The following is a 13943-nucleotide window of genomic DNA, read 5'->3' as shown; positions in this document are numbered from 1 at the left end:
TGTGTGTGTGTGTGTGTGTGTGTGTGTGTGTGTGTGTGTGTGTGTGTGTGTGTGTGTGTGTGTGTGTGTGTGTGTGTGTGTGTGTGTGTGTGTGTGTATCTTGCCTTCATGTCGGCTCTGCTCTCTAGCAGCAGTGTTTCCGTTGGACCCTGAAAGCAGGATTCATAATAATAAGCTGTTTAACAGTTAATTACTAAATATTCATTAACCATGGACAAAACTCATTAGTGCAGCAGGGGCTGAAGTAATGGATTCATTAGTATTAACCACCCATAATTACTGAATATAACATGTTACCCTCTTTCAGACAGTAAAGGCTCATTCATACTCCAGAGAAGGTGAAGAGCAATCCACCCAGTGTAGTTTTCAACAGTCAGAAAACTACAACATCACGTCATTAGCTGCTGCAGCAAGTTTTCGTTTTAGTCGACTAAATATCACAAGATGTTTGTCGACAAAAATGTATTTTGGCAGGCCTTGATGGCGTCGTAATGGCAGATTTTACACTTGGTTGCATGCTGAAAATAGCCTATCTACAAACTCACAGAGCACAACAACCGAGCAAAACGAGACATACAATTATTGTCTTTTTAGTTCTACTGGATCTCTTCTCCCCTAGTCCCTCCCTGACATTTGGACGTCTTTTTATTTGTTGACGAAATTGTCAATATGTTTACTCTTAGTTTTAGTCATGGTAGCTTAGTTTTCGCCAGTGAAAAAAACATAGTCGAAGAACCATTTTTTCGCCATGTACTCGACAAAATTAACACCGTTTGAGAAGCACTGATCTCATCAGCAATCAGAAGATCTGTTACTTGCCTGCATTTGACGAGGCTCTGCCATTAGCAGCTTGATCTTCCCCTGCTGAAGAGAGGGAGAGAGAGGAGGACATAATGCACACCGTATGAAATGACACAGTGGTGTGACATCACACTGATCAGAATAAAACTACAAATAAAGATCTAGAAAAGGCATTATGGCTGGAACTTGCCTGTCTCCGGTTTTCGCCAGAAGTCTATAAGAAGACAAACAAGAAAACAAGACAGCACAAGAGGGAAATTAACTCACATTCCTAGCATTCCTTTGTCACCGAGTGCCACGCTACACGCTTGTAGATCTGCCATTTTTTTTTTAACTTGAAAAATCATTGAATATATATCTGTCAAAGCAAACTTTTGTAATTCACATATCTGCTTATGATGGTCCTGGGCGGGTCAATTCATAGACTGTAGAAACACTTGGACTGAGGGAAGTGGTAAGTCACCCATTGTAGTCGGGGGAGTTAGGGAGATGACAAAAAAATAATAATAATAATTTGGACCCCAAAAAATTTAGTAGGCATGATAGCAATCGCGAAATTGCATGTTTAACCCCCATAGCAACCCCATCTTTCAAACATGGCAGCCATCTTTGTTTACATTTTAGGAAAACATAATGGCTGCTATCTCATGAATGCCTGAACGGATTTCCATTCGGATTTTTTTGTTTGAAAGCTGTGAGCAATGTGGACACACGTGGTGCATTATCTAGGCATGGGTGTGCATGATCCGTGCACTATGAATTACATGGAAGTCTATGGAGACAGGGGCAGGGGAGAGTACGAAGGTATTGTTAAATGGCGGGGAATGTGTTAAGTACCCCTTAAAAACCCTAATATAAGGCCTCCGACTAACATGAATGCTCACCCATACATGCATCATTTTCTGAGGCCATTTCTAGCCCAAGGAATGTTTTTTGTGCAAAACAAATGCTTGCAATGGATTCAGCATCATGACAAATCCCTAGTTAGACTCCTCAGATCCTACTTAAATACCCAGAAAAAAAAAAAGAAATCTGGGTATTTTCCTCCTGTATAGAACGTCAATGGGAGCCCAACTTGATTTGGCCGCGCTGTTCTAGACATGGCACCGGAAATGATTCAAATGAAGGCTATTGGCTGCAACCGCAGCGAGGGCGGGACAATGTGTTAAGCTTGCCGAGACAAGGGCAGTGGTGGAAAAAGTACATTTTTCTTTTTACTTAATACTTAAGTAAAAGTATCAATAGTCAATACTGCAATATAGGAATACTCTGTTAGGATGAAGCCACACTAAAGTACCTATGAGAGTGGATTCCCCATTCCGCCAATGCATTTCAATGAGAATGGAGCTTTTTATTTTTTTATTTTTGCATAAATCCTCTACTGGCATGAAACCGCAACCGCCCCCTTCCCATAGAAATGCATTGGCGGAACGGGGATTCCACTCTCATACTGTAGGTACTTTGGTGTGGCTTCAGCCTTACAAGTAAATGTCTGGAATTCTAAATGTACAAAAGTATTGGCATCAAAATGTACTTAAAGTACCAAAAGTAAAAGTTCTCAGTATGCAGAATGTCCCATTTCAAGTTTTCAAATGTATAAACATCTTTAGAAAATAGCTGATAGCTGAAAGATTACGGCACCCCAGCGTTAAGTAACAGTACAAAAGTATACTATTGGTACCAAAAGTAGAAAGTACTCAATATTCAGAACGTCCCGTTTCCCAAGTTTTCAAATGTCTAAAAATCTTTTGAAAACAGAAGATCTACGAGATGCAACGCATTGTGAGCTCGTAGATCGTCTATTTTCAAATTGCCAAAATGTATAGTGCTGAAGTGGTTAATGTATGTTTTGTAATAATAATCAATATCTACAAAGTAACTAGCAGCTTAAGTTTTCAAATAAATGTAGTGGAGTAAAAGTAAAATATTTGGATCTGAGATGTAATGGAGTAGAAGTACAATTATTGGAAATTGTAAATACTCAAGTAAAGTACAAATACCTCAAAATGTTACAGAAGTACAGTACTTAAGTAAAACTACTTAGTTACTTAACACCACTGGACAAGCCGGGTGAACGGTGGGTAGCCTGCATACCCTACTTTATCATCAATTCTAATTAATTCTAATTAATTAATGGGACCATATAATATTTTAACAAATGCATATCATGGTGATTGAAACAAGACTTTGGTTGGAAACAAAGTATTTATGACAATGTGTATTAAGGTAAGAAAATTAAGTGTACAATTCAGCAAAAAAGCATTCACTTGAATAGAGAACATAATAAAACAAACTATAAATACTCACCCGCTTCCCACGGCATGGATTCTGCAGAAAGAAAGAAAATAAAGCAGTTATCAATACATTGTCTATTTGAAAATAACCCATCTACGGGCTCACAACGCATCGTGGTGCGCTGTGAGCTTATAGATCAGCTATTTCTCGTATGGGGGTCCCAGGTCAAATAGGACAATAAAACACATGGTGCCCTTTTTGTACACAAGGGGCACCACTGAAAAAGAGACATTGGTCTCAATGTATTATCCCTAAAATAAAGGTTTTACATTAATTTTGGGGGTCCATGACATGAAAACAGTTAGAGGACCTCTGACGTAACGGCCTAGACACACACCAAGCATTGTTGCCTCATATTCTCACAGCCGGGTTGCGGTGGCCAGTTGGCAAACGTCTGACGAGATAGCAGCTCATAATGCGTCCAAATGGGACTGGTTTTGAGCTTGCAGATCAGCTATTTTTGCTGTAACAGTGATATGGTCAACCTACAGTAGCTAGCAGTAAACTAAGCTGCAGAACAGTAAAGAACCTGTAAGAACCATGCAGGGACTAAAAGGCTTCTTTGAAAAACAGCACCTGAAGCACCCCAAAGAAACACTTTCTTACCCGTGTCGTAGAACCAGAAGCCTAGAAAGGAAAGGAGGAAAAATGAAGAATAAATAATACATAATATAATATCAAATTCTAAGTGACATTATAACTGCAATCAAGTCTGATGATGTACAGTAAAAAATGATCAAATTCAAGTCAATAAAGCACGTGTTGGGTCGAACAGAATTACTAAAACTAGAATTGGCTAAATGTTTGGATAAAAACAAGGCACACACAAAACTGAAACTGTACTGTGTGTTTACAAAACTAACTACAACTATAATCATCTTCAAAAATTGCAGATCTACAAGATCACGACGTGTCACAACAAGGAAGTGATGCATTGTGATATTGTAGATCCATTGTTCTGACCTTGTTGAATATGCCCGCTGACTAATCCATATTAAATAATAAACACTGTAAGAGCCATTCGAGCCATATTGATAATTAATGATGTCACTGAAGTTAAGGGCATGGTCACGCCCTAATTGCTTATCTATTTAAGAGGCTCTGTAATCACAGACAGGTGTTGTCGGTGTGAGAGGCACACAGTTCTTTGACAGTGAGGGTGAGGCAGGCTGGTGCTCTGTGCATTTATGTTTATTATTTTATTAGATGAAGTATAGGACTTTGCAACAGAATAAACACCTTTATGTTGAACACTAAAGGAAATGTTTGGACATCAGTTTTTGTACACATCACACGTCTGAACTTAGAACTTGAGCGTCGGCAACCAGTAGTGCCAGGTATAGGGACTTTGGCCACTACAAACACTAAAACTAATAAAGTATCTAACTAAGGAACTGATGTGATAAGCTGTGTGTTTACCTGCTTTCCATCGGTGTACCAGAGCCACCACTACCAGGACTGTTAGTGAACAGATGAAGACCGTCAGCCCTGTCATCCATTTCTGACCTTCCTCTGGTTTCTCTACGGATAACATAATGAGGCATTCAGCTTCACAAGCACTCTAAAAAGACCATCATACATACAGTAGATCAGGGTTCCCCGATTAGTTTTCCCCAAGGGCCGAATTATGTCTAGGGTACCAAGCCGAGGGCCACAACATTGCAGGGGGTGACGGTGGTGTTCCTGCTACTCCAGTGACAGTTCAGATATTGTCGTTGTCGGGAGAAAATCTTGTATGTCCAAAACCGTTTGTTTTGCATTTATCATTTTAAAAACGATTTAAACTAGTGAAAACAGCCGATCTACAAGCACACAACGCCTCGCACATCTGCTATTTTCACTAATTTTGTGCGACGGCCTCGTATGATGAAGCAGGGCTTTACTTTGTGAAAGAACGTACACATTTTGAGATACGAGGTTTCCACCCAACAATGACGATATTATATACTAGTGTTGTTGCTGCTCTTATACCACCATTATTACTGGGGTTGGTGGGGGCCAAACAGTAGCCCCCCGCGGGCCGCAAATGGCCCGCGGGCCGCCTATTGGGGAACCCTGCAGTAGATCCACTGGTGTAAAGTATATAGCATGTCAGTAAATAATATGATGACTACGTCCATCGAAGTTCAATGGGGAAGTGGCGCCATTTCTATTGGGTTCCTCAAGCTTGATAAGGGGTGGGGGAATTAGATCTTATCCCATTTGAGGTCCCACCTTCTTCATATCAAATACATGGGCATTACTGTATTGTTAGAGGGAGAGCCAGATCTGCAGAGAGTAGCATTCATGTACAGAAACAAAAGAAAACATAAAAAGTTGAAATATGGATGGATATACGACGGGGTATGCAAGTGATGTCTGGTGTCAGTGGTGAACTTTGAACCAAGGTTATTATAGTAAACGAAAACTAACTAAAAAACGAAAACTAGAATGGAAAAACATTTTAGTTAACTGAAATAAAAATAAAAATTAAGCTTTAAAAAAAACGAAAACTAACTGAAACGGTATTGTGTGTTTACAAAACTAACTAAAATAAACTAAAATTATAGAGAAAATCTCCTTAGTTTTCGTCTTTTGTGGAAATAAAAAATAAAAAACACCAGTTGATGAGGTCAAAGAGAGAAGTTGTATGTCTCAACATTCCTGCCACTCTCATCAATATGATGTTTTGTTGATTTTCTTTATTAGACAATACTTTTTCTGGAGCTTTTTTAATCTCACCCCTGACAAATATCCAATATTACGTAAAAGACTAAAACTAACACTAAAACTAATAAAAACTAAACTAAAACTACGCATTTTCAAAAAATAAAAACGAAACGAAACTAGCAACCTCACTTTAAAAACTAATTAAAACTAAACTGTAATTGAAAACAAAACCTCAAAACTAATAAAAACTAATGGAAAAATACAAAACTATTATAACCTTGCTTTGAACTCACCAGGAGCTTTGTTCAGAGGGTTGGGGATAGGGTCACTGCTCTCCTCGCTGACCTGGTTCCCCACAACACAACTGAACTCACTGTCGTCTGCATCTCTCTCCTGTTAAAAGAACAGAAACACAACTGAACTCTCTGTAGTCTGCATCTCTCTCCTGTTAAAAGAACAGAAACACAACTGAACTCTGTGTCGTCTGCATCTCTCTCCTGTTAAAAGAACAGAAACACAACTGAACTCACTGTTGTCTGCATCTCTCTCCTGTTAAAAGAACAGAAACACAACTGAACTCTCTGTAGTCTGCATCTCTCTCCTGTTAAAAGAACAGAAACACAACTGAACTCTCTGTCGTCTGCATCTCTCTCCTGTTAAAAGAACAGAAACACAACTGAACTCTCTGTCGTCTGCATCTCTCTCCTGTTAAAAGAACAGAAACACAACTGAACTCTCTGTAGTCTGCATCTCTCCCCTGGGAACAATTAAATTACAGAGTTAAAAGTGTAGCCTGGGTACCAGCCTGCTACGCTACGTTCAGTTGTATTTGTTTTGTCACTTGGCTTCTCAGTCTGGACTCTCTCCTCGAGTCTACGGCCAATAGCATGTGTTCTCCCCCCCCCCCCCCCCCCTGCTCCTCTGCTCAGCGCAGAGAACGCTGCTGCGTCATGACGTCAACACATTCGGTGCGACACTCTCTGCACTCTGATTGGTTAGGGAAATTCTACACTTCCTACAACAGTGATCATAACGCGATCGCCCAGGCTTCTTTTTCTTCCGATCGCCAAAAGAAGTCTGGGTTTCCGAGGCTACTAATCAATCAAAAATGAATTCTCAAAATATCTAATTAACACTTTTTAACCACCATTTACGCCAAAACTAATTTTCAGATTTCAGCCCGTACCTTTGTAATATTAAGCTGATTTGTTGAGTCTGGCTCCGTATCTCCTCCGTCTATCCTCCAGACGACCTTGTCCTGAGCTGTGAAGTCTCCATCACAGCTCAGAAGACAGCTGGTCTCATCGCATTTCCCCACTGTCACTGTGGGCTTGGACACAGGAGCTGTGAAGGAAAGACATTCTAATATCATCAGTGCTTCTCAGACACGTTGAGCTATATATTCGTCCATGCCTTGCCCATTATCCCTAAACTTCTTTGCCTTCTTTACACACACTGAAGGAGGAGGGGAAGATGGCAGCCCTCAGTCACATAATATTGTTTCGGTTGGGCATACATTTTCTATCTAATAGTATCTACACATTTCATCTATTCATGTTTTTTTCTTTTCTTCTTCTTTTTGTAAATGAATGCCCTATACAGTACTTCTCAAACTACAGTGTCACACAAAAGTATCTAAAATAGACGATCTACAAGCTGTAGATCTGCCATTTTCACTATTTCTGAATACTTTGTTTCGGCACCTAGCCCTTGAATGGCTGTAATAATATTACAGATCTAATGTATATTGCATAATGCCCACTGAATCCCCACTGATGATGTCTCACCTCTGATACGCAGAGCAAGTAGACTTGTGGTGCCGTCAAGCATATGAAGGTTGAAAATGGGTTGATTTCACCTCAACACCTCAGGGTGACATGCGACCTCGCCGTCACCCTGAGGTGTCTTACTAGTAAATAAAACATGTACCTGATGCTCCCCTGATACATTTCGAGTTGTTATTTAACCCTCAGCTTTAAAAAACAAAAACAAAATAAAAATAAAAATCTTCAAAAAAAGTTTTTTTCCCTCAAAATATTTTTGTGCCCCATTGGCATGTGTGCCCCAGGGCACATGCCCGACGAGGCCTATGGTTAATCCGGCCCTGCGCATCTGATGTCCCTTTTATGCCCATATATGGAGATCGCTGATGTCATGATGAGTCACATTTGCAAATTAATTACGTCCCTGTCCATTTTATGCCCACATATGGAGATCCCTGTCCCGATGTCATCAATATTAAGCGCATATCTGGGAGTGCCCATATTTGGTAATGCCCATATATGGGCATGACATCACAATGTTGACTTATCATGCAGGGGTCTCCAAATATGGGTAACTGGTCCGATATACATCACTGGCCAGATGGCAAAGAATCGGTGCGACCTCACCCTTTGCATGTCGCCCTGAGACGTCTTACTAGTATATCTACTTACAGATGACTTTAAGGACCGTGCTGTAGATCCGTTTTGAGTTGATCTCCACTTCATACGTGCCGCTGAAGTTTACAGTCAAACCCGTGAGATTCAGCGCTGCAGTTGTGGCGCTGAGGTTAGCCTTTCCTAGAAGAATGCATTGACATGGTTAAAGACAGTCCATCTTAGCCATCCATCTTCAACAGCTTATCCTAGTCTGGTCGCGGGGGGAAACAGTTTCAGCAGAGAGCTCCAGATTTCCCTTTCCTGGGCAACATTAATTAGCAACTTCCTCCTGGGGGATCCCGAGGCGTTCCAAGGCCAGTGTGGAGATGTAATCCCACCATCTAGCCCTTGGTCTGCCATGGGGTCTCCTCTCCTCCCATTGGGATGCGCAGCGAGGACGTCCCTAGGGAGGCATCCGTACTACTACTAGATGTATCCGTACTACTACTAGATGTATCCGTACTACTACTAGATGTATCCGTACTACTACTAGATGTATCCGTACTACTACTAGATGTATCCGTACTACTACTAGATGTATCCGTACTACTACTAGATGCCCAAACCACCTATGGGGCGATTCATACTCCACTTTTAGAGCTACATTTATTTTGGTTCGGTTCGGGGAGTCACACAATCTCAGTGGCACCGAACAGCCAAATTAACACTTTGCTAGCCGAAATAGAATGGCTTGTTGATAGATTAGCCGTGAAATGTCTATTATTGTATTATGATCTGAGACATAATATTATGTTTATAATCATGAGCCCGCCACCCCCCCTCCTTGGACGTCGCCGTTGTTTTTTCTTTTTTTTTTCGATCCCCCGGTCGTTTGCTCACCATGAATATCTGGATCTCCATTGACATAGAGTGGCGGTTTTGGCCGAGGCATCTTCTCCCCGTGCGTTTCGCGTGCGCGATCCGTGCGCATATAATCAAAAAATATGGTCCAGGTATGACTGAACAGTCGATGTGACCATTTTGGCTAGCTTAGCCCTTAGCACTCCAGCTATGCTAATGTTATCGTCTAAACAGTAAACGGACGGCTGCTAGGAAGCCTCTGCAGGGAATGGACCTGACGTCACTTCCGGTTCATGTCAGAGCAGCCATGAGCTATCGATGGACGAGCGGTGACTAGGGAAGGTTAGACGATCGCCGATTTTCGGATAAAAAACGGTAAAAGTACGGTAAAAGACGGCGTGGCTGAGACATCCTTGCTCAGATGTCCGGTATATTCCGGTTTTAATATTAAGGGGCTCCCCGTGGCTTGGAAAGGGTTAATGACGGTACCCATACAATCAGACGAAAATCCGAACCGCCGCTTACCATCGCGGCACAGTGTTGCGGTGAAAAAAGTGGTTTGCAGCCTTCAAACCATTTGTGGAACTAGATTCTGAGATAAAGCTGTTTCTTTGCATCAGCAATGAATCAGAGCCTATGGAGATTAGATGCTTCATGATGCTGGCAGCTGAGTTGCATCATGGGATATGTAGTGTTTTCGCTCACAAGCTGCCGTCACGGCACCTGTTTAGCTGGTAACTATGGTAACCAGGTAAGATGTCTCTTGGCGTCTTAACGGGGTCCTGGCAGCCTATGTGTTAAAAATCGCACCCGTGCGAAGTGAGCGGTGCAAACTAATTCCTGCGCGAATCAGTGTTGATAGGCCTGCATGGCAATATTGTTTTTGTTGTGTATGATGTCAGTCTAGAGGTCTGCTCAGACTATTAAGTCTTTATCGTCATTTCTCATCAGTTAGTTGACCAAGCTACGGATTGTAACCTGTAAGAGTGTCGTAGTGTAATGATAAGTGACCTTATTTACCTCCAGAGAGGCCTCCAGAGAGGCGAGAAGAGGCCAGAAGATGAATATTTTAGTTTTTCAAAGTCTGTTCATTCGTATTTTAAACTTATATTAGCTGCCTATCATTTATAACCTGTAAGATTTTCCACAGTCTGTCTAAAAGTGTGGTTATTTTATCGCTTATAAGTGATATTCATCTAATACAATTTTGAAATTCAAGGTTAGCACCGCTCAATAATTTTTTATGACGTATTTTACGCGGCCTAAACGCGCTATGACGTATTTTACGCGGCCTAAACGCGTTATGACGTATTTTGCGCGGCCTAAACGCGTTCTAAATCAGGGTTAACCAATCGGGTGCCTCTGTGACTATGACATCATGGACAGATCAACAGAATCGAAGTGTTTCATTGGTCTAGCGAACTCATGTCATCATCATTTGTGACATCATAGTTTTGGTAAAAAAGCGGTCTATAGGAGCGGTTAGCACCGCTCAAAAACAAAGAGACACACATCGTGCCAATAATATACCTACAAACTGGCGGTAGGAATCACTATCCCCTCCTTCCATTAAAAAGGCCAGGTGTCCATTATGTTTCCATGCTATGGAGGTGATGGGCTCTTTCACTGAGGAGAGGTCTGGGCTCAGGACAACACTGTCTCCTACTTTCGCGTACAGCTCTTCTGGAAAGACAAACAATGCAAAAGACTTAACCGAATGTCTATAAGAATATGCACTTATACTATAATGTATATAACTTTTAGGCTGGACTCACACAGCTGCGTGAAACATCTTCTCCATATCGTCTGAGAATGGCCACTGGGAGCGCCGTACTAATGCATTGTCAATGGAAGGTTGTTTGGTTTTTTGTCGCTGCCGTGTCTCAAGCTCAACCGCCGCCTGTCTTTTGGCCAAGAGACACGGCAACGACAAAACACCAAACAACCTTCCATTGACAATGCATTAGTACGGCGCCCCCAGTGGCCATTCTCAGACGATATGGAGAAGATGTTTCACGCAGCTGTGTGTGGGACGCCTCAGACAGACTCAAAGAGGAGAATCACTCATGCTTAATCATTTAGCATGTCTATGTGTGTTATTGTTCTGTTGATGTTATAATAAGGATACAGGTCCAGTGGGTAGGCTATAGCCCTAGAATGGTTGTGATAATACATATATGTATATACTGTAGGCCTATATGTACGTATAGGCCTATGTATTGTATCTGGAATGAAATGTATGTAATATGACAGTCATTCTAGGGCTTGTGGTCACCTAAATACATAAACAACAATATGCATGGGAATATCAATCTAGAAAAACAATAAAATAGGTAGAGTACGCACCTAATCAGTAAAAAAAAACTTTTCTAAAACCTAACCATGCATTGGGAAATTAATTATGTAAAGTATACCCAAAATGACTGGCAATCATCACCTGTTTTGTAGACATTTGTAAATATTGGGCCTTTAATGATGTAATAACAAAAAAATATATAGGCTATTATATATTTTTGGCCCCTCATTTTTTTCAAATAAATACATGCAAATATAAAACGTTAAATAAATAAACAAATAAAAAAATAGTGCCCAGTGTTGTCAGGGGCCCACTGCTCCTGTTGTAATATATTATATTTGCCTGGAGGAGTGTGTGTGTGTGTGTGTGTGTGTGTGTGTGTGTGTGTGTGTGTGTGTGTGTGTGTGTGTGTGTGTGTGTGTGTGTGTGTGTGTGTGTGTGTGTGTGTGTGTGTGTGTGTGTGTGTGTGTGTGTGAGTGAGTGAGTGAGTGAGTGTGTGTGTGTGTGTGTGTGTGAGTGTGTGCGTGCGTGCGTGCGTGCGTGCGCGTGTGTGTAGGCATAGGCCTATAACACAGCCATAAAGAATGGGTGCGGTCGCATTAAAACAAGTTAATATGACGTAATGTTTCCATATCTCATCTCACTCACTCTCTAGGACTTCTTGGTGAGTAGCAGCAGTGTAGGCCGCCCAACACACAAGCAAAGCGACCGTTATGAGTATTACACAAACATCTCAACAACAAGTTACAATGAATGAACCGAAAGTCAAAGAAGTGAACCAAACTTACGTGTCTCTCCAGTCTGAGGAGCGGCGAGGCTGCACAAGACGCACAACAGAGCGGTTGCTGCTGCTGTACACGGCCTCATGTTGAGCTTTAACGGTTATAAAAGACCACCAAAGAACGTCTTCTTCTTCTTTCTCTCTTTCTTACCAATCCATTAAGACCGTATGATGTCCACTATCTTTGTCACACAGACACAAAGAGACGACACACAGACAGCAACATGTTGAACTCGAAAGTTGTTCCCTGCAGGCTGCAGCAGCGTCATCTAAACATGCCAGACATGACAGCGACAGCCTGACGATCTATTCTAAGCTGTTCCTGACGACCCTAAACAGTCGTGTCTATGACTGTGTGTGGCGCTGATTTATTAAATGAACCTTCGTGCAGATTTGTGTGTCCAGATTTCAACAATGAGTTTCCATGCACAGGATGTTGCTCTTTCGCCCCCTCTGGTGTTTATATGCAGCTACTACAATGACAACTGTATGAAAGCTGTCCCAGTCGTTTGCATATTGAATATTAGAATGTTGTAACAAACAAGTTGTAACAATGTTGTAACATTTCCCCTCTGATGTCATATAGGCTATAGTGACTGATACTAATAGAATAAAATAGTTTATAGTTCCCACTCTTTTGTGTGTGTGTGTGCGTGTGTGTGTGTGCGTGTGTGTGTGTGTGTGTGTGTGTGTGTGTGTGTGTGTGTGTGTGTGTGTGTGTGTGTGTGTGTGTGTGTGTGTGTGTGTGTGTGTGTGTGTGTGTGTGTATGTGTGTGTGTGTGTGTGTGTGTGTGTGTGGGGAATAGTCCTCTGCATATCAATCCTATAACAACAAGGAGCAGTGAACTGCCATTCAACTCATACAGCCATGCTAATACGTAAGGGAGACATTAAAAAATATATATATATATTATTATTTTAATTGTAGCCTAGGCCCATTTTATTTTTCATTTCCCCCAACAGATTAAAAATAAATGCAAAAAACACAGCCCCCTCATACAAGGACACTATCAGTCACCAAGAACAGTGTTTTCATTGAATCACTGTGAAAATGGAGTTTGAAGTTACATATAGGATTTGTATAGGAAGGGGGCGTATCTTATTATTAAAACATATATTAATTTAAATGTTTAAAAACTGAATCATACTGAATCATGATTAGCTTAATATGCAACATTGTTTTCTCACTCAACAGTAAAACAAACCCAACAGTATACGTGCATACTGTATATCTGTACAATTCTAAAGTTACTATTTAATGACCTTTATAATACCAAATAATTTGGCCGAACTACAAGCTCACAACACCTCGTACCACGTAATATTTGAGAATTTGGACAATTATTGTCCAAATTCTAAAATATTTTCACAGTACTAGTCTGTGGAACCAAGTCAAACTAAATGTATACAGTGCCATGGCATTGGTCCGAAATGTCATTGTTCCTACATCCCATTAGTCAGATGGCAGTCCCCATGCCTACAATACCAAGTTCAGGGTGGGGCGGTCCCCATGCCTACAATACCAAGTTCAGGGTGGGGCGGTCCCCATGCATGTTCAAATATCAATACTTTGGGGGGGTCGCGGCCTGAAAAAGGTTTTTCCCTGCCCTAGAAAACTCTGCGGTTGGTGGACAGGTACTAGACCAGTTGTGGACAAAGTACTCAACGTCTCAGTATTTTACTCAAATTTGTGCTGGGTACTGGGGTGAGTACTGGGGGTACTTACTTAAAAAAATCAAACCCATCAGTTCGAAGTGGAGTGGTGCATTTGAACACTTTGGTACTTTAAGTACATTTTGATACCAATTCCGGATTTTTACAGAGTATTTCTACATTGCAGTATCGATACTTTTAAACGTCTTAGTACTTTTTTCCAACAATGGACTCAGGAAGGTAGAAG

General features: G+C 41.2%; 1 protein-coding gene across 1 annotated transcript; it reads right to left on the bottom strand.

Moving 5' to 3' along the window:
• Positions 1–811: 811 nt before the first annotated feature.
• LOC308308147 (uncharacterized protein) lies at positions 812–12129 on the bottom strand (the record flags this gene model as incomplete). The annotated part of the gene is made up of 10 exons (XM_080753512.1): positions 812–864; positions 992–1015; positions 3109–3129; positions 3703–3723; positions 4516–4617; positions 6039–6138; positions 6932–7089; positions 8181–8306; positions 10497–10649; positions 12051–12129. The coding sequence occupies 10 exons, from the start codon at positions 12127–12129 to the stop codon at positions 812–814; spliced, it is 837 nt and encodes a 278-aa protein (XP_080609638.1).
• Between the last annotated feature and the right edge of the window lie 1814 nt (positions 12130–13943).

Source organism: Nannobrachium achirus (assembly GCF_963921795.1).
Source record: "Nannobrachium achirus genome assembly, chromosome: 22".
Classification (NCBI taxonomy): Eukaryota; Metazoa; Chordata; class Actinopteri; order Myctophiformes; family Myctophidae; genus Nannobrachium; species Nannobrachium achirus.
The sequence above is the reverse complement of the archived record's forward strand: the minus strand, read 5'-3'. Positions and strand labels throughout refer to the sequence as shown.